Source organism: Oryza brachyantha, chromosome 4 (assembly GCF_000231095.2).
Source record: "Oryza brachyantha chromosome 4, ObraRS2, whole genome shotgun sequence".
Classification (NCBI taxonomy): domain Eukaryota; kingdom Viridiplantae; phylum Streptophyta; class Magnoliopsida; order Poales; family Poaceae; genus Oryza; species Oryza brachyantha.
Genome location: NC_023166.2, coordinates 18,652,345 through 18,674,649, shown reverse-complemented (window position 1 = coordinate 18,674,649; position 22,305 = coordinate 18,652,345). Strand labels below are relative to the sequence as shown.

The following is a 22,305-nucleotide window of genomic DNA, read 5'->3' as shown; positions in this document are numbered from 1 at the left end:
CCACATTTTTGAAAGATCGATTTTTCCGTACGAATTTTTAAGAGATCGGATTGAATTACCTTGTAAAGCTTCACTTTCTGATAATGCTTAACTTTACACCTATTTTCTGATTTGTTGGAAATACTAGCTTATATTTGAAAACTAAACATGGTTAATTCTCAAATGTTTCTGATTTTGCACGCCATGCATGTTAAGGTGGTGCATATTTTCACAACTACGCGAAAGAGAATTTTTCTACCAGAGATTTATGAGTTGCTCGATACTTTTTCATTTATTGCAAATGACCATTGAACTGGGCCCTCCTGGAGTTCAGGGTGTCACCAGCTGTTCCAAACACCGCATCAACATGCCTACTTTTATACTCCTGTCAACTTATGCTGTGTTTGAATCAATGCTAGGAGAACTATTTTAGCAGGAACATACACAAAAAAATATTCTGCACCTGTTTTTATATTTCTCTGTGTTTGTTAAACTATTGATAAATCTGACTAGCAATGCAGAGGCCACATGCAGAGGGCTTATCAGGAATTGAGAAAGTTCAGTGTAAATTTTGTTGTTCTTGGCCCAGGAGGAAGCTTCCTCCCTGCTTCCTTGCCTTCCTGCACAGATCGATCTCAAATTATCTTCCTTTTTAATTATCTTCATTTCTCTCTCTGCTTTGCACTGATCATTTGATCCGCTCCAGAATCTGCTGTTTAGATGTGATGTGATTTCTGGGCTTGTTTATTTCATTATTTCGCCTTTGATGGGTCAAACTGAGTTTTGGTTAGACTTGACAAGGGCAAGTCTTTATCTTTGATCTGAGATACTTAAAAAAATGTGGGTAGTAATAATTGATGGGAGAGGTTGGCAAATCTTGTTCTTGGCATGTCTAGTATGCGTCGGTGTCATTTTTCCCCCTCTCTGAAATCCATGTGTCGGCAGCAATTTGGCCTCTATACTTACCACTCGATCCTTGTGATTATTTACTTGTGTCGGTGTTCAGACACCATTTTGAGTTTTTAACACCTCTACCTGAGATGTTCGGATAACAGAACGGCTGTCTCTTTCCTTTATTATTGTATGATCATCAAAGATAAAAAGGATAAAGCTTTACACTGAAAGCTCATGGATGACCGTTTGGCATAAAAAAAGTCAAACAATATATTTACAAATAAAAAGTAATTTGTAAATAAAACTTTTATGCATGTAAAATCCTTTAAAATAAACTCTAAACTTAAGGTTGAAAATTTAAATTTTGTCTAAAGTACAAGCAGAAACGAATTGAGGAGCAGCAGGCAAGGCAAAGAACCAATCACGGCATCACCAAATGCCAAATTGCCAGTGGTGAACATGGAACTTTGGAGAGCGAAGAGTGACACCCAGATTAGGCCATTCATGTGAACATGATTGAACAATGACATTGCTCAGATTCAGCACGAAATGGGAAGGAAGGAAGGAACAGGGCCATGTGTTGCTTCACCCTCCATCAGCATGTGACCCACCACCACCTCACAACCCAAACCCCAAAGAGAATGTGATTGGATTCTCTCTCTCTTTCTCTATCTATCTAAAAATGAGAATAGAACACCACTCTCTCCAGTCCCCACTCCTCAGGAGGGAAAGCAGCAACTTTAGCTGGCTAGGAGGGCCCACAGTGAAGAGGATTTTTTGGAACACTCGAATTTTACAGAATTTTTCCAGAAACTAGGTTAATTTTTTCTAAAATTTCTATGAAATTCCTCTAAATCGAATAGGCCATAATTTCATAGGGAAACATATTGATTCTTTTCTGTTGGAATTCTGAAAAAAATTATGTTCTAAACTATGTGTAAACTTGAACTCTTACCGATGAAGTTTGTTTGTACTACATGTGCAAAGCTTGCTTAAAGGCTTTATAAGAATTTTCTTTTCTAATTTGTCCTGCGATAACCAAAGCAAACCTCCTTTTCACCGACTCTGATATCGTTGGTGATTCTCCCTATCACCATCTACCTTTATACTGTTTTTACACTTGTGAGAACACTAGACTAGCCAATCAAGTTGCCTCTCGTTCTCATCAGAATGAAATCTCACATTTTGTTTCCATTATAAATCTCACACGTATGCCTTGAGAAATGCACGAGGTCTTTCAGCTAGCTTTATGAGAGGCTTGGTTAGCAGCATCGCTTCTTCTATTTAATTTGATATTACATCCTTCCTTCCATAATATGTATGTTTTTTTAAATTCTATCCCTTATAGATAGACAATGTATCTTTTAAGGGTACATTGGATTGATGATAATTTTTACCCTACTGATATATTAGTAGTGCCAAAATCTTGATATATCTTACCACAATAAAATTTGGTAATGTTATATTTGTGATAACCTGGGCAAATACTTATAGTATTTCAAGCATACATGTGTATTATTAGAGCTACCAAAACTTTGGTAAGGTAAAAAGTCGGCTTCAATCAAAATTCACAATCCCTATGTTACTTTGGAACAAAACAACAAAGATACATGTTTCTTTTCAACCTTTTTCTCAACTGGTGTGCTTTCCGAACTATGAAACAATTGTTTTTCTTCGAAAAGTTTTAGCACAGAAGTTCGTCATCTGATATTAATTTATTAATCTCATCATTTGTACAAATGAATATTTAAAAAATAGATAATATTTTGTAATAGAAAACATAACCTTAACTTGTAAATTCTCAAAAAGAAACTCAAAATTAAGACAGAATCAAATTAGCACTGTCCAGTGGCTGCTTTAACTTGATAACAATACCATAATTTTTTAGATGTGTCTACAAAGCTCCATGTCTACATGGTAGTTGTACTCCACTGATCATCTTAACCATTTTGGACTTGACCAAAACAAAACACAAGAAGAGCTCTACGACCGCAGATCCACATCCACACTGTGAGCCTCGTCTTGCTGCACGCTGCACAACTCCCCTCCCCTCCCCTCCCTGTGACAACGCGGTGGCCGACGCCGACACGCCCTCCGCCGCTCGCCGGCCGGCCGGCCGCCACGCGCTCCCCGCACCTCACCGGCGCCTGCTTCTGCTGCTGCTGCGGTCCGCCCGCCCGCCAGTATCCGCCACTCGCGCGTACGTACGTGCAGAGCGTGCCTCCCGATCTGCTGCTGCTCAGCTGCGGCAAGGCAACCCGGCGGCTGCTCCGTCCGCTCCATTTGGCCGGCGCGGCGCCCCCCTCCCTCTGTCCTGCCCGAGTCTGCTCTCTTATCTCTCTCTCTCTGTGTCGCGCGCGCGCGCGAGCGAGACATGGGACGGCAGCGGGAGTGGCACTGATCTCGGCAATGGCGGCGGGGGGTCTGCTTCGTCGGCGTCCACGGGTAATGCGAATCTCCCTGCTCGTCGGTTGCCTGATTGCTGTCTGGGATGGCTCGTGCTCCCGCTGTGTGTTCTAGGCGTTAACTGAAATTGCTGAACCGAAACAGTTCGTGCTTTTCCATTTGATTCGGTGTTTGTTGTGTGCATGGATCTAGCCACAAAAAGATCTCGTCCTTTTCAAGTAGTGGGGATAAAATTTCTCGCTTTTTCCAGTTTGGCAGTGCTACCGCCTGAATCCTGGTTTCTGCTGGTTTGATTTCAGGGTCCAGATGCTTGTTGTGCAGTCTAAATGAGACCTGCAAGAGCTAAAATTTGGCAGTCGGGGTGATGCTAGCGATGAGGCTACTCGTGCTGGCAGTTGTAAGCACCGTGCTTGCGAACTCGCTGTTCTTGGAAGTCCACGGAGGTGAATTGCTTCTGAACTGTGGTTCGAACTTGACTGTCAATGCTGACGGCAGGAGATGGATCGGCGACATGGCCCCTGGGCAGAATTTTACATTGAGCAGCCCTGGAATAGCTGCATCGCTGGCCGGGAGCAGCAACGGCAATGAAATCTTTGGGCCGGTGTACCATTCAGCTCGTTTCTTTAGCACCGCATCTTGGTATAACTTCAGCGTGCTGCCGGGGAACTACTGTATCAGGTTGCATTTCTTCCCTTTCACATTTGGGAATTTCAGTGGGAACGATTCATCGTTTGATGTTACTGCAAATGATTTCAAGCTGGTCTCGAAATTCAATGTGTCAGAGGAGATTGTTTGGAGGAGCACCGTGAGCAATTCAACCATCAGTGCGGTCGTCAAGGAGTACTTTCTTGTAGTTGATGCTCATGGCCTGGAGGTTGAATTTGATCCGAGCCCTGGGTCGTTTGCCTTCGTGAATGCGATTGAGGTGATGCTCACTCCAGATAACCTGTTCAATGACACGGTGAACAAAGTTGGCGCTGGAGATGGGCAGCTTCCTCTTGGCTTAAGCAGCAGAGGCCTAGAGACAATGTACCGGTTGAATGTTGGAGGACCTGCACTTAAATCTTCCAAGGATCAGTATCTACACAGACCTTGGTACACTGATGAAGCATTCATGGTTTCTACAAATGCTGCTATGATTGTGTCCAACGGTTCAAGCATAAGCTATCTCTCAAGCAATGACTCCTCGATTTCTCCCATTGATGTATATGAGACTGCAAGAATAATGGGCAACAACATGGTTGTGGACAAGCGGTTCAATGTGTCATGGCGATTCTATGTCCACCCCAACTTTGATTACTTGGTCCGCCTTCATTTCTGTGAGCTTGTCTATGACAAGTCCAACCAAAGGGTCTTCAAGATCTACATCAACAACAAGACAGCTGCTGAGGACTATGATGTGTATGTCAGGGCAGGGGGTATGAACAAGGCATATCATGAAGACTATTTTGACAACTTGCCACAGCAGGTAGATTCACTTTGGCTTCAGCTAGGCCCTGACCCCATGACCAGTGCTTCAGGCACGGATGCACTTCTGAATGGTTTGGAGATATTCAAGCTCAGCAGGAATGGCAACCTCGCTTATGTTCTTGGCCATATTGACATGGGTAACCAAAGGGGTATTTCCAAGGATAGAGACAGGAAAGTTTTATGGGAAGAAGTCAGTATTGGGTCTGCTTCTTTTTTGGCACTGACAGGTGTTGTTCTATTTGCATGGTGCTATGTAAGAAGGAAACGAAAAGCTGTTGAGAAGGAGTCCCCACCTGGTTGGCACCCACTGGTCCTCCATGAGGATATGAAAAGCACCACAGATGCCCGTGCAACCGGTAAATCACCCTTGACACGCAATTCATCTTCCATTGGTCACAGAATGGGCAGAAGATTCAGCATTGCAGAGATAAGGGCGGCCACAAAGAACTTTGATGAGGCTTTGCTTATTGGTACTGGTGGTTTTGGCAAGGTTTACAAGGGTGAGGTCGATGAGGGTACTACAGTGGCAATCAAGCGTGCAAATCCATTATGTGGCCAGGGCTTGAAAGAATTCGAAACGGAAATTGAGATGCTCTCCAAGCTTAGACACCGGCACCTTGTTGCAATGATTGGCTATTGTGAAGAGCAGAAGGAAATGATTCTAGTCTATGAATACATGGCAAAGGGGACATTGCGGAGCCATCTTTATGGAAGTGGTCTTCCACCTCTGACATGGAAGCAACGTGTTGATGCCTGCATTGGCGCAGCTCGTGGACTTCACTACCTCCACACTGGAGCAGACCGAGGTATAATCCATAGGGATGTGAAAACTACAAACATCTTGTTGGATGATAATTTTGTTGCAAAGATAGCAGATTTTGGGTTGTCTAAAACTGGTCCAACACTGGACCAGACCCATGTTAGTACGGCAGTCAAGGGAAGCTTTGGGTACCTTGATCCAGAGTACTTCCGGAGGCAGCAACTCACACAAAAATCTGATGTCTATTCTTTTGGAGTAGTGCTCTTTGAAGTCGCTTGTGGAAGACCAGTTATAGACCCCTCGTTGCCCAAGGATCAAATCAACTTGGCAGAATGGGCAATGAGATGGCAGCGCCAGCGTTCACTGGAAGCAATAGTGGATCCCCGGCTGGATGGTGACTTTTCATCAGAATCCTTGAAGAAGTTTGGTGAAATTGCAGAGAAGTGCCTTGCTGATGATGGGAGAAGCAGGCCATCAATGGGCGAGGTCTTGTGGCATCTGGAATATGTGCTACAGCTCCATGAAGCTTACAAACGCAATGTGGACTGTGAATCATTTGGAAGCAGTGAACTGGGGTTTGCCGATATGTCCTTCAGCCTACCTCACATCAGAGAGGGAGAAGAGGAACATAACTCAAAGCCATCTAGTATAAGAGAAGATCCAAACACTTGAGGGTTTCTGACATCTGGTAACCCACTGAAATATCTTGATTGAATTGTAGCGATGGTCTTCTTGTAAAATTGTGTGATATTGCTCATGTAGGTTCTTAGCTGTGCCGGTTTCTTCTGAGATTTTTTCTTTGGTGTCCTCCTGTTCAACAAGTGTAGAATAATAGGATTTTTGTAGATTGCCAAACAAACAAAAAAAACATGGAAGCGTCAAGTTGTTCCTTGACATCCTGCTGTACCATGATATTTGTTTAACAACTGGATTTAGGTCAACCTGTGTGACCTGTATAAATCGTACTGATAATATAATTATCTCTTTCAACTTATAGTATCATATGGGCTTTGGTTTCTATATGTTGAATCCACATTAGCCATTTCTTTATAGCAAATTTGTATCTTATGTAAAACTATCCCATTAGTTTTTTTATTATACTAGCAAGATGCCCGTGCTTCGCTACGGGTAAAAAGAATCATTATATATTAAAGAAACCACTAAAACATATATGAAATGCAGTAATAATTAGTTAATTATGTGAACCATATGAAAACTATATATCATGTTAGTAAAATTTAACAAACAATCAATCCCATAAAGAGCAATTAATCATTGCATGTTTTCACTATACATGAATCAACAATAGTGGGATGTGAATGTGAAATTGTCTAGCTAAGTCTTCATAATTTGCAAAATCATTTACATTTAATTCAATAAATATGACCAGGATATTATTTCTCACGAAGAAAAAAGATTCTAGAGATAATGACTAAGAAATACTATCAAAATCACATCAACAGGCTCAAACAACCTGGAGGCTTCTATCATAATGTTATTGTTAGACGCTTTAAAAAATAGGGCACATATAAAGAAGACAAAATGTTAGCATAAATGATAAAAAAATCAGTACGTATGTAGAATAGATGACTTGGAATGTACATTTCTAAGCCATTAAAAGCTATTTAGTTGTGATAGGTCTATACATTGAAGATGGAGCAGAGAACAGCGAGGATATATTAATATATGATGGATATAAGGACATTACACACACTCTCTCCTAGTTTAATTAAATTCTGATTTTTTTAGCTCTCCTTATTTTATCTTTTCTTTCTTTTTTTTCCTTCTGTCATCTCTTCTTTCTTTTCTTCATTATTTCCCTCTAACGGCGGAGAGGGAGTCGGAGACGGGCGATGACGGCACGGTGACAATTTTGCACTTTGCAATTTCTTAGATTAAGTTCTCTTTTTAAATAAAAGTGCAACTAAATTTTCGTCCTTCTACTTGAAATTATATATATGAAAAATAATTTTCATTGGTAAACTTTCTACTTATACAAAATATTTCGATTCATAAACATGATAAATAAAAATTTCTATTTATAAACTTTTTACATAAATAGACATAAACTTTATACGTAGATAAAATATTTCTTTTTATAATCTTTATGCATATGTATTCACAAAATTTAAATACAAATAAAATATTTCTATTCATAAACTGTATACCTAAATAAAATATTTATATGTAGAAATATATTTGATCCCAACGGTCAAAATAATCTACCCTAAAATCACAATAATAATGACTTGATTTAAGAATTTATTTAGGTGTCAAAATTTTGGTGTTAAATTTGTAATCTATTGTCTAATATCTTTGATAATAAAAACAACACTTTAAATTAAGACTCAAATCTAAGTTTTATTGCTGTATACCTCTTTACCTTATAGCAGAGATCTTTCACATTATTTCAGCTTCCTTTATACATAATGTCCTGAATGTTCTTTTCTTAAGAACATCTTAGTACAATAATCTACTTCCTTAGTTATGCCCTGCAAAGTTGCAAGAACCCATGTTGTATTATCCCGTACCACGCAATGGATTCAGAAGTAGCCATTGTCGTTCCAGATCAATGCTTGTAATTTGTAAATGGCAAAAGGCTGAGCTTGGACAGATTTCACCATTTTGCACTTACTGCACTGTACTGCTCTGCTGTCTCTGTGTTCTCGCATTACTGGTAGCCTTGTATGATTCCACTCTTAAGATGTCGCGACGACGGCGACCACAGCTTTCAGTGCGTCGCCTAGCGCTGACATGTGATGATGATGCTCCTGTCCAGCTTACATAGATCCAGGTTGCAAGCTTGTCAGGGGAATTCGCGAGTACACTGAACTCAGCTGGGACCATTGGGGACGGCCAAGGATTGCTGGTGTCTCTGTCTCTCCTGCAATTGCTCGTGCATCACATGCGTCTTCAATGCACAGATTCTGAAACTGATTTGCAAACCGTCCGAACTATGGGAGCTGCAGGGTGAAACCGCTGGAGTTTGAAACCAGCATTTGGTAAGAGCTAGAGGAGCTACTAAAGTGCACAGCATTGCTGAATTCACCTTGTACAGAAAGAACCTTGGATGGTAGTCAAAATTTGTCATCAAAAGCTATGCAATTTCAGAAACATTGCCAGGTATTGATGCAATGAAGTATTACTGACTGGCTTGGATCACCCTATGTGACCTGCAGCGAAACGAGCCCTCACTGATTGATACAGCAATACATCAACAGGTCACAAATATACAGCGAGTCAATCAGTGCTCACTGACAGGAGACAGCCACAGGTGGAACAATACATCATAACAGGTTTACATACACAGTGATCCGTAACTAGCCACACTTTGCCAACACGAGCCAACAAAAATTACAACACTTGTCTAAGTCAAGGTTATCAAATCCTTAGCCATACCATGACAAACCTAAGACAATATTACCACACTTTTCTAAGTCATCGGCATGTTGAACTAGTTTGTTGAAAAGAAATCTTGTCACAACTATGGCTATAACCAAACAATCTAAGGGGCTGTTTGAATCCAGAGATTTTTCAAAGTTCTTTGTCACATCGAATGTTTGGACATTAATTAGGACTATTAAATATAAACTGATAACAAAACTAATTGCATAAATAAATGCTATTTCATTGGAAAATTTTTTTAAGGCTAATTAATCCATAATTAACAAATATTTACTGTAGCATCACATTCGCTAATCATGGACTAATTAGGCTCAATAGATTCGTCTCGTGAAATAGTCCAGAGTATGGAGTGGGTTTTATTAATAATCTATATTTAATACTTCTAGTTAATGTTTAAATATTCGATGTGACAGTGACTTAAAAAAGTAGCAGGGATCCAAACACCCCCTAAGTTTCCTGAAGTTCATCGTGGTAAACTATGGCCGGGTTCGTTTGGAGGACTGGTAAGTTAACTTATCCTGACGTAGAAAACGTAGTAATTGATTAATACATGATTAATTAATTATTAAAAAATATAAAATAGATTAATATTATTTTTTTAAAACAACTTTTCTATAGAAATCTTTTGCAAAAAATACACCGTTTAGCAGTTCAGAAAGCATGCGCAGAAAACGAGATGGATAAGTTAGGAGCCGAACGCGGCCTATGTCTAGCAACCAAACACCCTCTAAAGTTACCAATGTCTCTTATTGCACCGAATTAACCAGGAGTGGAAAAACAGTAAAAAGTTTGAAAGCCACTGAAATAAGAACTTCTCCCTCCATTTCATATTACAAGAATTTTTGGCTATACATAAATTCATCTATTAATCGATATATCTTAATTTATTAACATCCATATAAAACTAGATAATACTAAGTCATCTTACATTGTGAAATAAAGATAGTACAGGTTCACCATGGGAGTGAATTATAATAACAAATTACAGCTCGACGAGATTAATAGCGGTAAGACAGCCTCAACTGGAAATAAGGTAATGAGAGATACTTCAGTTTTACAAACAAAATTGTTTGGGAAGTAGCTTCCCAGGTAAAACTTTGGTACACTCTACTCAAGTACTCAACCGTCATTGACCGATGAGATGGAAACACAAAAGCAACTGTAAACAAGCCACCTATTGTGTCCAGAGACAGTTATCATTGGAGAATATATCATAGAAGACCAAAGACTGCTAATTTTTTTAGGTAACTAAGCAGGAATCACTGAGTTGTAGTGCTCGCCAAGACCATAGGCATGTCTGTGATAGGACAACCTGATGCTAGGGCCATCTGTACCACCTTCCAATTTATACTCTTTGCCCATTTCCACATCTGGAAATGAGCCTGAGTACACAACAATGTGCTTCTTTAGGCAGTGGGTTAGAGCACCAAGCTCAAGTTGCCCACCCCAAGCAGCAGTTGTTTCAACCTCCTCACAGTACCTCTTGAAGCTCTCCAAGGGGTCTGGTCCAGACTCAACCTTGCTCTCTGATAGGAAAAATGGAAGAAAATCTGCAGCATGCTCTTTCATATAATGGGCAGTCATTTGCCGTAGCTCCTGGTAACTGTATTGTGTAGTAGTACCTCTGGGATAAAGCGATAGCTGGTTCTCAACAGCACGGTACAGGCAGTGCCCATCTGGCTTTATCTCCTGGATGGTCAGTCCCAAGGGCTCCAGCTTCTTCTCAAGATTTTCATTTTCTATCATGCGATCACTGACAAGATTGTTTTGCTCTTCTTGAATGCGCTGCTCTCTAGCAGCTTCTTCCTTTGCCTTCTTCTCTCGACGGCGCGCACCTTTGCTAGGCTTTGCGGAATCCGCATTACTGGTCACAGAAACACCGGCTATAGCCTTTACTAAGGTGTCCATGTTCCCCTTTTCTGAGCTGCCTGCGGAGTTGTACCCAAATGTAGCAAGTTCGGCAGCATGTTTCACCTCTAACTCAGCTGAGAGCCGTGATATCTCCTCCTCTACCTGCTTCTTCTTGGCCTTCTGTTCAGCTTTGCTGCCTTTAGCGGCTGCTTTCTTGAGACTTGTTTCCTTATCCTGGAGTTTGGATTTCTCTTTCCTGTTTATGATAAAGAGGGCCTCATCTTTTAGGAACCATGTCAAATAATTGAAAAAGAATCCAGTCCACCATTTGCTAAGTCATCAAGTCAAAAAGAAAACAAAAATAATGGATATGTGTACATCTCATTGCTTGAACTGAAGAAAGTAGGTATTGATTCACATTCCTTTTTTTAAGAAAAAAACATTCCCTTGAGTAGCATTTTTGCCCTTTAAATAAACATCTGTAATCTACAACATACCTATAAACTGGTTGTAGCTCAAAAGTCATGGAACTTACAAATTAACTAATGTATTTCAATATACAAAAGGTTCTGCTTCCAAGACTTGTGTGTTGCGGGAGATTACTCAGCAGAGAAGAAAGACATTGCACCTAAATATGGGAACTCCCCTTAATATAATAAGACCCTTTGACCTAACCATATGATAAACACATAACTATGGAATGCCATCAATCACCAGCATTGGAAACATAACTAACATAGGAGTAAGTTTCAGGGGAAAATGCTCTCTAAAGCAATCTGATACTGCAGTGTGTGCGTAGCAAATGATTAAAAGAGCAGTCTTATTTCCTCTTCTTTGGTACCCGCATATCCACCATAACAGAGTAGATATTTTACATAGTCTAATTTCTATTCAGAAGTTTGGTGGTGATTAAATTCCAAGCCATCTAATCTAATCAGCTTCCCTGAAAAACGCCACTTTGCTGGAGAATTCAATATGCACTGATTGGATAACTTGCTCAGTGCCAAGCCTATGTACTGCAAATCGAAATGCATATTTTCTTCCTAGTACAATTCCAAGCATAGCCATTAATACAAATCTAAGATGCCGACCGAAATCATAAACAAAAACCCGACGAACAATGAAAAGTTGCAACTTTTTTACAGCCCGGCATAACACAATCCTAAAAAGATTAAAACGTTATCCCTTAATTCGCAATTCGTACCAATTAGGCAACACTTAATATAATCAACCATAAGAGTAACGCAAATCTCGCCCAATCCACAGCGCGCACAGAGCAGCAGAAGGCATCGGGGTACTGACTACTGAGTACAGGGGCAAAAGGGAAACTAACCTATGCCTCGAGAGCACCTCCTCTAGCGTCTCTTGCTGCGCTTCCTGCGCCGACTCCGCCGCGGATGTCTCGCCGCCGGCGGCGGTGGATTCGACTGCTAGGGTTTCGTCCATCGCGAAAAGGATACAGAGTTGTGTGTTCAGGGAACGAGACGAGGAAAGGAAACGGCCAGGCTTTGTCTTTGTGGACTACTCGTGCTCTTGCCTCTCCTTATCGGATGCGGATCTGATCTCGTAGCGGGCCACGAAATCACGATGATTCGCCTGCGATGTAAACAAAGCCGAGCATAGTGAAAGCTCGAGTTGAAGGCTGCCTCCGCTCGATGTGCTTGACCTAAGATATTCGCACGGATGATCTTTGCACGAACATTTTATATTTAACTGACAGTTGTAAGATTTATACATAGATTCTACATATATATATATATATATATATAAACTTTAAACATATAAATTTTACACACATGCATTTTTAATATAATATAGATATATAAGCATATAGATTTAAAGTTAGAAATCAAATTTTATCTCGAAGAATATATAAACTTTATATGTATAAAGGTATAAACTTTATATATATAAATATTTTTGAAAAGAGAAAGAGTTATATGTCAAAAGGGAAAATAATGCGCGTTCGCATTGAACAGGACATGGGAATTGGATTTACTCTAGGGGTGTATTATCGATGACCAACTATTTCATTGGGATGAAATTTATATAAATATATTTTTTAGAAATAGTGAAAAAAAAATCCTTAAAAAGTTGATGGTAAAAGTTATAGATTTGTATAGCTCTCTGGTGCAGAATTTTGCTAAAATTTCGCCAAAAGAACTATCTCCTTATGAAGAGAAAAAAAGTAAAAAACTCTTTTGATAATAATGTGTTGGTGAATTTTAATTAAATTTAAACTTATATTGTATATTCCATATGATACATTTATGGTATCTAAACATATTTATATAAACTGTCTCATCCAACTTAGAATTCTCGATATGTCCCTGGTTCAAAACGTTATGATCAAAATGTGCGGTTTCACCATGACAAAACTATCTACGCCACGAATTTTGAATCCAAAATTTAGATGACGAATTCACCAATGTTTCTACTGTACCCGCGATTATCTAAGTGTTGTTTCCAACTTTCCATCCATACGCCTACTGATTATGTAAGCGGGTGGTGTCGTGGAGGTGGTTAGGGAGTTCTTTCTTCTCACCGATCACCACCGAGCCAAACCCAACGCAGGTGATGGATGGGTTCAAACTTGATGCCCAGTTTCATTTCACCGAGCCGGGTCATTTAACTTTTTGCTACTCTTAAAAATAAATAATAATAGATGTATTATGATACTTGAGTCATATGTATATGATACGTGAAATCAATGATAAATCTATTATGACTAAATATAAAAATGATAAAAAGTTAATTATTCCCGCCGAGCAAGGTCGGGCTCGGCTCGTTTCCCATTCGTCTGTTTCCATCATCTGACAGAGACAGGTGAGTAGTAGTAGTAATCTGTTCTTGCCGAGGGATTTCGTCGCCGTCGTTCGCATCGCTTTCGTGTTTGATGTGGATTGAACTCTTAGCTTATACGATGTGCTTAGCTAGATTTCAACTCCTAAACCAACCTGCTCCAACATCTTGAGTTCACGCGTCCCACACGAGGATCTCGCTGTTTCAAAAAAAAATCTGTTAATTACAGCAGCCACGACAAATTGGTCTTTCGTGCCGTGCCGAATTGTCAATAGAATTAATCGGAGCTAGCTTCATGCTGCCCGAGTGCTGATTTGATTTGACCATGTTGAAAGCATGCACGAGTATTTTTGAAACACAGGGAATTGATACTATTTAAAACACGTAGAACTGCAATATTTAGATAATCCGCAAAACGAGTACCGTGACCAATTGGGTTATCCGTGTTCAAAGGTACTGCGCCTCCCGTTTTAAAATAAAATTATTTTTCATTCGTAGTAAGAATAACAATATAAAACTAAGGGTAACTCTTTGTCTTTTTATGAAAAACATATGATATATTTGTAAATAAAAAATAATTTATGAATAAAAATTATATATATATATATATGTGTTCTTAGTGATATAAAAAAGTCAATGTAAAAAATAAATTTTGGTGAAAATCAACTCCGATTTAAGGTTGAAAATTTTGAATTGGGCTTACCAGCATAAGTAGAAACAAAAATATATGGCTAAAAAAGGCTTGAATATCTCACATGCACTTTATTAAATCTTAGCACAACTATTCTCTATATCATTTATTTGTAATATATTTATTTATCATTTTCACATGCTTAAATAAAACAATTATTTAAAAATAAACTCGTTTATGGATAAACTAAAATGAAAAAAAACAAATTTATTTTGGGAACGAAGATAAGAGCTATTTTGGGGGGGCTTCCAGCAAAGAGTTGTAGTAGCAGTTTTTTGAACAACTTTGTCGGGAGTTTCGTAAACACAACCCTGTGACGCCTGGAAGAAACCGAGTTTCTCCGTCTCGTTATCCAGCTACCCGTGCGCACCTGGTCCCGGTGACAAAAAAACGTCCTGGAAATGGAAGACGTACGGCACGGCACGCAACATAACGCAACCCGACCCACCCTGGGTGGTCGCGCGCCAGCACGTCTTCCCGCGGCTCACGTGCACGCGGACACGTACCTAGGACCGACGAACCGATGGATCCATCACACCGTCACCGCCCGGCAACACGCACGACTCCTCAGCTTGAATCCTTGTCGCCTTGATGACGCCGTCGACGCGCGCGCGTCCGCCGTGTGTACGCCACGACGTCGCGCACGCCCCGCGACCAAACCGAGGCACCGCACCGAGCCCTCGCCACCCAAGCCAACACGGCCGCGCGCGTGCAGCCATACGTCCGGAGCGCGAGGTCGCTCTGTCCGTCGTCGTCGTCGCGCCCGCGCTACCCGCGATCCGCCGTCGTCCGCGACCGCGACTTTTCTTTCACCCGCTCGCGCTTGCGTTGCGTACGCGCGAGTGCGGGCTGTGAGATCCAAGCATTCGTACGTCGCCCCGTACAGGAGCGACGAGTGTTTGGGAAAACAGGGGAGAACCTGATCAAAACACGTGTACAATAGAACAATAGTAATGTCTTGTTCGTACAACAGTACCATGGCCCAAAGTTTCTGGGAAGTCATATGCTAAAAAATGGAAAAGCCCCAATGGGTGTTCAAACCTAGCTAGTTTGGGCCGGGGGGTGTTCAACGACGTGCATTGATCCGTGAGCATCTGGCACGTGAGTTTCGTCGATATAGAACCTTGTCACACCTGAGAGAGACAGAGAGAGAGAGAAAAAAAAACAGTGTACGGTAAACCGCGCGCCGCACTTCCAAATCTGGCTTGGCAACGTTTGACTTAACTTTACATTACGACGTGAATAAATTTCATAATCGTTCCTTCCATCTCGTTCTCCCTCGGTCCCTACTACCCGGCCGAACGCACACCTGTCTGTCTGTCCATCATCGTCCCAGACGATGCTGCAACGCACACGACGGCTGACAGAGGCGGGACCGACGTACGGCGGCAGGGCAGCCCGCAGAGCAACAACGTGCATGGCCGCCGCCGTCACGTCCATCGATCGACCGTGTACGGGCGGGAACACACGCACGCGTTAGTACAGTTACGTCACCCAACTCCTCCTCCAAGACAACGGCGAAGACCAACCAACCGAGCAGCGAATCGGCGAAGACAAACAAGAGCGAGAGACCCGCGTGACAGCGAGACGCCCGCGCCCACCCGACCCGACACGGGTCTCTCTGCGCTCTCACCGCCGTACGCGCGCGCGGGCCGCACCCATCGTAGTACGCCGTACGCGCGGCCGGGACCCACGCAAACCGCGGCACGTACGCTGCTGTTGGTGGGCAACGCGCGATCAGCGAGACGGACGGACGCGCCGGCGACCGCGGAATTTTCGTTTTTCCTGGCCTCCCAACCCAATTGGGTTCTTCCGGTCGGCCAGCTTTTGTTTATTCGGGATCATCTTTTAAGGTTTTAAACGGGAAAAAAATCTAACAGTATATTTGTAAATAAATTTATATATATTTATTTACACACTTTTATAATTGATCAAACACTTAATTTTTTTTCTTTTATCAAACACGCGCATAATGCATGGGGTTAGGGCGGAGGACACGTATGAGTTTTTTTGACTTACGCACATGTCTACAGATAATCAGATTATCATCCAATAACAGTGACCGAATTTGATTGATGAAACTAAAATTTTTAAACATTTAATTATTAGACGGATCTTTTTATTACCGTATTCTAAAAATCGAAGTTAAAAAGTAAAGTATAATAAAAAAGACTTAAAATTAACTAGTTAAACTTATATCATAAACAAAAGCCAAAAACGAGGTCGTTCGTCTTCTCTTTGCAACTTGCAAACGGCGACAGCCGCAGTCTGGTGTCTGGTCGACATTTTTGAACGGTTGGATTGCATAATTTAAGCACATGCATGTGCTTTCGCTTGTTTTCTTTTGTTTACTCCAGTGTGCATCGATCCATCCAGCACGATCACATGATCCCGTGCGACTCACCTGGGCATGGGTTTGCCGCCTGCCTGCTTTCCTTTTGACCACACAGCAAAGCTTCTAACCACGGTCTGATCTGCGTTTTTTAATATTTATTTATTCCATGTTATGTGTGGATTTTGCTGCTCGGTACTATATTATCCATTAGTACAATATATCGACTGCGACGGTGCACTAAAAAACACAGTCTTTATAGTATGTTTTCCGTGGCTGGTTAATCTTTCTGGCTTCGTATCCTAACCGTCTGAATCTGGAGCATATATTATCGGGCGCTTTGGGTCTGTTTGGGAGGCTTTAGATACTGAAAAGCAGCTACTTGATAACAAGTTTCTGAGAATATGGAAAAACTCATAAACCCAGTTTTTTCTACTACTGGATTCTTAGTTCATTTTACAGAATTTATAACTACAGACTCTTATAAGTTATAAACCGTTTGAGGCAGCTTAGAAGTAGCTTTTAGAAAATTTCACTATTAGAACAAACGAACTAGTAGGTATATGTACGCCACTAATCACATGTCGTGCCTTTAACCACTATGCACAGGAAAGCCCACATGCGTGACTGATCCATCCATCGATCGATGTGAACAGCTCAAACTGCACTCAAAACGACCACATCAATCTCGCTCTTCTCCTCGCCCTACGGCGCCGATCAGCACGCAGTATCCGACTACCCGTCAGTAACTTATCACGTCCTAATTAATTACCCGTGAAACGTAATACGACCACGTGCTGGTTGATGCACGATCAAACAAGAGATTTAGCCAGCTAAGATGGTGCTCCCTTCGCATAACACCTAATTAAAGATATAAATAAATGAATTAACCATTGCAAAGGTATAAGGAACATGGCCGAATTATAACTAAGAGTAGGTAAAATAAAATTACATCAACAGGTTACAAAGATTGGCTATGTTGGATTTATGATTGGTTGTTTTTTAGGAAAAACCAAACGGCATATTTACAAATAAAATATAATTGGTGAATAAATTTTTTATATATGTATCCTTAGCGATTTAAAAGCACAGATTGAAAAAGAAACTGCAGTAAAAAACTTAAAATCTACTTCAAATTTAAAGTTAAAAATTTAAAATTTGACTTATACAGAAGCCAAAAAAAACTAGAATGATTATGAGGTGGATGAAAAATAATTTATAGCCAGACTGCATATGCATCTGAATTCTGAAGACAGGAAAGTGGCACAAACGACCTTTTAGCCGACAGCTTATTAGCACACATACTTACGTAGAAAAGGCGTGTATAACATTTTTTTTCTAATGTGCAATGTAGATATTTGATAATGGTTATAATGACAGTGATAATTTATAGAGCTTATAATGTTAATGTTACTCTAAAGACATGTGATTCTTCGTAACTGTCTGTGCCAACTGGTCTAATCAAGTCACATAAAACGAAAAAAAACATTAGTATATATTAATTAACTATTAACTTTTAAAAACTTAAAAATAGATTTATATGATTTTTTAAACATGTATATATATATATGTATATATATATATATATTTAAACGTACGCAGATAAAAGAGAAAATGTTAGCTCGGGTCAGACGTGCGTGCCACGGTGCCAGGCCGGGGCCACGTGGAAGCGGGGCGTGGACACACACGGGGAAGCAAAAGCGGAGATGCGCCCAGTGGACCTGGTCCTGCCTGCCTTCCGCGTTGCTGCTGCCACGCCTTACGTCGGCGTACACGCGGGCAAAAAAAAAAAATCCCAACCATTTTAACCATTTCAACCCACCGCACGAGATGAGATGAGACGAGACGAGAGAAATAAAATTGGAAGAGAAAAAAAAGAAAAATATCGGAGAGGAGTCAAAGACCTCCTCCTCCTCCTCGCCACCTTCTTCTTCCTCCTCCTCCTGCCTCCTCCTCTCTTAAACCACGCCGCCTCCCTCCTCGTGAGCGCTCTCCTAAGCTCCTCTCCCGGGCTCTCGGTTCGGCTGGCGTCCCGCTAGCTCTCTGCTGCTGCGTCGCCTTGCTCGCCCGCTCTTCTTCCTCACCGCAGGTGATTCTTGCGCTCTTGCTGTCTATGTGTGTAGCTCATCTTTTCTTGGGAGGAGGGGTTGGCGGTTGGTTTGGGTTTCTTGGGAGCTCTTGGTTAAGAAGACCCAAGAACTCTGTTAGGAGTTGGGAGATTGGTTTCACTTTTTTTTTCCCTTTGGGTGTGATCTCCTGTTCTCCTGCCGTTCTGTCAAACTGAGTTCCATGGATGCGATTGCTTGTTCAGATCAAGGGGGGGGGGGGGGGTGGGAAAGGGATTACCTTTTCTTTTCTTGTGTTTTTGTGATGCGTCGTCTCGTTTTCAGCTCTGCGCCTCTGCCTGCCACGCGAGATTGGTTTATCTTTTGCTGCAAATCCGATTTTGTTTGGTGGAGCTACAAGCAATCTCACCCTGAGGTAGTTCTGCCTGGAGGGAGATGCTAGTTTGCTCATCGGCATCCGAAAAGATGCAGCTTGTTGCTTTTCCTGTGCTTCAAAAGTATTTAATCCATCATGAACTGGTGCGGGATTTAGCTCGTGTGTTCTTCCAATTACATAGAACACGGAATCACCTATAGATGGTTCGTAGTAGAAATTAACAGGCATCTGCTCGATGACTGAACCGAAATTCAGTTCCAACGCGGACAGTTGATCCGTTGGTTGGTTCTGTCAGGCGCTTTTCCTTTCAGAAAGACAGGAATACGGTTGCTTGTGACAGCCCATCAATTTGCTGAGCAAATGGGATGGATGAGGATGGCTCGTGCATTGACTTTGTTTAAGTCTTACGAGTATTACATATTCTTTTCTTTCATGGTTTCACATTTATGTATCTTCCTACTGTACTAAATGTAGACTTTTTGATAGTAACTTGAGCCATTAGTTAAAGACATGATTGGGTAACAAACCAAGAGGGGTACCAATAATCAAACAAGCAAATATGTGGGTTTCAATCCGGTTGGTGGTTATCTATGCGCAAATTGTTGTTTATACAATAGTTGCCATGTGGGGTCATTATCTTGATAGAGTGCTTGTATGCCTCATTTTGCGTTGATTTATTGTTGCAATATGAATTTATGGTTGTTCTGACGGCTATTTACCTTCGTTTCTGCAGGAATTATTTACAATTTGTTGCTTCTGTTTGGCCTGTGGGCACCTCTACAATTTGATTTCAGATGGATTGTTGCTTTATGTTCAGAAAGACTCAAGCTGTTGAAGGCGATGACGGTTAGCAGCATTTGCATATATTAGCATGTTTCATTCCTGTACTGTTGAAATACCTCATTGCTCTTACACGCTTTAGTTTCTTGTTTTATTTGTTCCAGGTGAACATAGAGTGAAGATCTTTTCTTACAGTGAGTTGAGAAAGGCTACTCACGATTTTAGTGGAGCAAATAAGATTGGAGAGGGTGGTTTTGGTTCTGTGTTCAGGGTAAGTATGCATGATATTTTGTGCACCCCATCAGTGTTCGATGCCCAGAATGTCCAAAAAATCATCTTACATTTCATTTTCTTTAATCAGGGAGTGCTTAGAGATGGGGTACCAGTTGCCGTAAAGGTGCTGTCTGCTACTTCAAGGCAAGGCGTCCGAGAATTCTTGACTGAACTTACAGCGATTTCTGACATCAAGCACGAAAACCTCGTCACACTTGTTGGTTGCTGTGCTGAAGGGTCTCATAGGATCCTTGTTTACAATTATCTTGAGAACAACAGTCTTGCACAGACATTGCTAGGTAACACATTATTGCTTTTAACCAAATAAATACTTCCTCCATCAGCTCCTTCCTTGGCTATCATACGATCATACTAACAGATATTTTGGCTGCGATATTGCAGGGTCTAGGGGTAGTAACATCCGGTTTGATTGGAGGACTCGTGTCAAAATTGCCGTGGGTGTTGCTCGCGGAATTGCATTTCTTCATGAGGAAATTCGCCCTCCAATTATCCACCGCGACATTAAGGCGAGCAACATTCTTCTGGACAGGGACCTGACCCCGAAAATTTCTGATTTTGGATTGGCTAGGCTCCTTCCACCCAATGCAACTCATGTGAGCACCCGAGTTGCAGGCACATTGTAAGCATAACCAAATCCAAAATTATGTTACTTGTTTCGCATCAGAGTGTTCTTTTTCCCTTACTTGAAATTCACTTCTTTTCAGAGGATACTTGGCACCTGAGTACGCTATCCGAGGTCAAGTGACGAAGAAATCCGATATCTATAGCTTTGGCGTTCTTCTACTGGAAATTGTTAGCGGCAGATGCAACACCAACACAAGATTGCCTTATGAAGACCAATTTCTCCTCGAAAGGGTAAGCTCACACCATCAAACTGCAAACAACAAAATGAACTTTTCATTTTTTTTCATAGAACCAAATGAATCAGAAATTCAAACCAACCAACCATACAAGGAACACTACAGTACTGACTGTGACAAAACCTGCAGACATGGGTACGCTATGAACAAGGCCGCCTCGATGAGATCATCGATGCTGATCTGGGGAACGACCTCGACGTCGACGAGGCATGCCGGTTCCTGAAGATCGGCCTGCTGTGCACGCAGGACGCGATGGCGCGCCGCCCGAACATGAGCACCGTCGTCAGGATGCTCACCGGGGAGAAGAGCTTCTCCGTGCACAAGATCACCAGGCCGGCCATGATCACCGACTTCGCCGACCTCAAGGTCAGCAGCGGCCAGCAGAAAGATCACGAGACGAGGTCCTCCAACATGAGATCGTTCAGCACCACGGATGAGACGGAGCCGTTCTCCTCGTCGGAGACGCCGACGCAGACATCGATCTGAAAGAGAGAGGAGAAAACAAAAAAGGGAAATGTGGACAGGAGTAGTGTTTTTCTTTTTTCCGGTTTGTATATTGCTGCGAAAGGATAGGATTACGTGCAATTTTTCTTTTCACTTTTTCTTGGAAAGAGTTTCGTATTTGTTTGATTTTTGTGACGAGGAGATGTTTAAAATAGGTGCAGCGTGTCTCTTCTCGATTCTGTGTAAATATTTTCGAAACGAAGATGATGAAAGATAAGCTCTCCACGATTCACATCTCTGAACTCCCGTCATTGATCAGTCTGTCACCTTGTAATACTCCCAGTATTTTCTGAAGGAAATTGCGATGCGTATGATTTAATCATATGTATGACTTAACCATCTAACGGTGTCGCAGTGCCACTTATTTATCCCCTTTGCCTAATGAATAGTGGCAGTGTTTCTTATTTATCCCCTTTGCCTAATGAATGATTGTAGTGTTTTTAGTCGTACGTGGCACTTATTTATCCTCTTTGCCTAATGAATGGTGTCAGTGTTTCTTATTTATCCCTTTTGTCTAATGGATGATGGTAGTGTTTTTAGTCGTATGTAGATAGTATAATTGGGTCGTACGTATAGCGGAACTGATTTCTGAAACAAACAAACAAAGCACTTGAATACTTAGATCAAATCATACACAAAAATTGCTAAGGGGTGATTGTTTGGTATTTTTATCCAAACGACATATTTATAAAAAAAATAATTTGTGAATAAAACTTATATATATATATATTCTTAGCGACTTAAAAGCAATGCTGGAAAGTAATCTTCGGTGAAAACCCCTTGAATAAACTCCAAAATTTAGATCGAAAATTTAAATTTTGGCTTAGAAGTATAA

General features: G+C 41.2%; 3 protein-coding genes across 3 annotated transcripts; 2 read left to right on the top strand and 1 right to left on the bottom strand.

Annotated features, from left to right (window-relative positions):
* Positions 1 to 3,073: 3,073 nt before the first annotated feature.
* On the top strand, positions 3,074 to 6,499 carry LOC102707303 (probable receptor-like protein kinase At1g30570). The gene is made up of 2 exons (XM_006652774.3): positions 3,074 to 3,318; positions 3,579 to 6,499. The coding sequence occupies exon 2, from the start codon at positions 3,644 to 3,646 to the stop codon at positions 6,179 to 6,181; it is 2,538 nt and encodes an 845-aa protein (XP_006652837.2). The 5' UTR covers positions 3,074 to 3,318; positions 3,579 to 3,643; the 3' UTR covers positions 6,182 to 6,499.
* A 3,234-nt stretch (positions 6,500 to 9,733) lies between these two features.
* LOC102707023 (OVARIAN TUMOR DOMAIN-containing deubiquitinating enzyme 5) lies at positions 9,734 to 12,254 on the bottom strand. Its single transcript, XM_006652773.3, has 2 exons — positions 12,099 to 12,254; positions 9,734 to 11,021 (listed from the first exon to the last, which is right to left on the bottom strand). The coding sequence occupies exons 1-2, from the start codon at positions 12,209 to 12,211 to the stop codon at positions 10,163 to 10,165; spliced, it is 972 nt and encodes a 323-aa protein (XP_006652836.1). The 5' UTR covers positions 12,212 to 12,254; the 3' UTR covers positions 9,734 to 10,162.
* A 6,288-nt stretch (positions 12,255 to 18,542) lies between these two features.
* Positions 18,543 to 21,681, top strand: LOC102706744 (cold-responsive protein kinase 1-like). The gene is made up of 7 exons (XM_006652772.3): positions 18,543 to 18,679; positions 19,766 to 19,878; positions 19,977 to 20,083; positions 20,174 to 20,384; positions 20,488 to 20,725; positions 20,811 to 20,961; positions 21,096 to 21,681. The coding sequence occupies exons 2-7, from the start codon at positions 19,827 to 19,829 to the stop codon at positions 21,450 to 21,452; spliced, it is 1,116 nt and encodes a 371-aa protein (XP_006652835.1). The 5' UTR covers positions 18,543 to 18,679; positions 19,766 to 19,826; the 3' UTR covers positions 21,453 to 21,681.
* Positions 21,682 to 22,305: the final 624 nt, after the last annotated feature.

Excerpts from the sequence above, each read along its gene's own strand:
- LOC102706744 (XM_006652772.3), top strand. The coding sequence starts at position 19,827 with ATGGATTGTTGCTTTATGTTCAGAAAGACTCAAGCTGTTGAAGGCGAT. Across the intron at positions 20,084-20,173 it reads GTTTTGGTTCTGTGTTCAGG|GGAGTGCTTAGAGATGGGGT; the intron begins GTAAGTATGCAT and ends TTCTTTAATCAG. Across the intron at positions 20,726-20,810 it reads ACCCGAGTTGCAGGCACATT|AGGATACTTGGCACCTGAGT; the intron begins GTAAGCATAACC and ends ACTTCTTTTCAG.
- LOC102707023 (XM_006652773.3), bottom strand. The coding sequence starts at position 12,211 with ATGGACGAAACCCTAGCAGTCGAATCCACCGCCGCCGGCGGCGAGACA. Across the intron at positions 11,022-12,098 it reads GAGGTGCTCTCGAGGCATAG|GAAAGAGAAATCCAAACTCC; the intron begins GTTAGTTTCCCT and ends TATCATAAACAG.
- LOC102707303 (XM_006652774.3), top strand. The coding sequence starts at position 3,644 with ATGCTAGCGATGAGGCTACTCGTGCTGGCAGTTGTAAGCACCGTGCTT.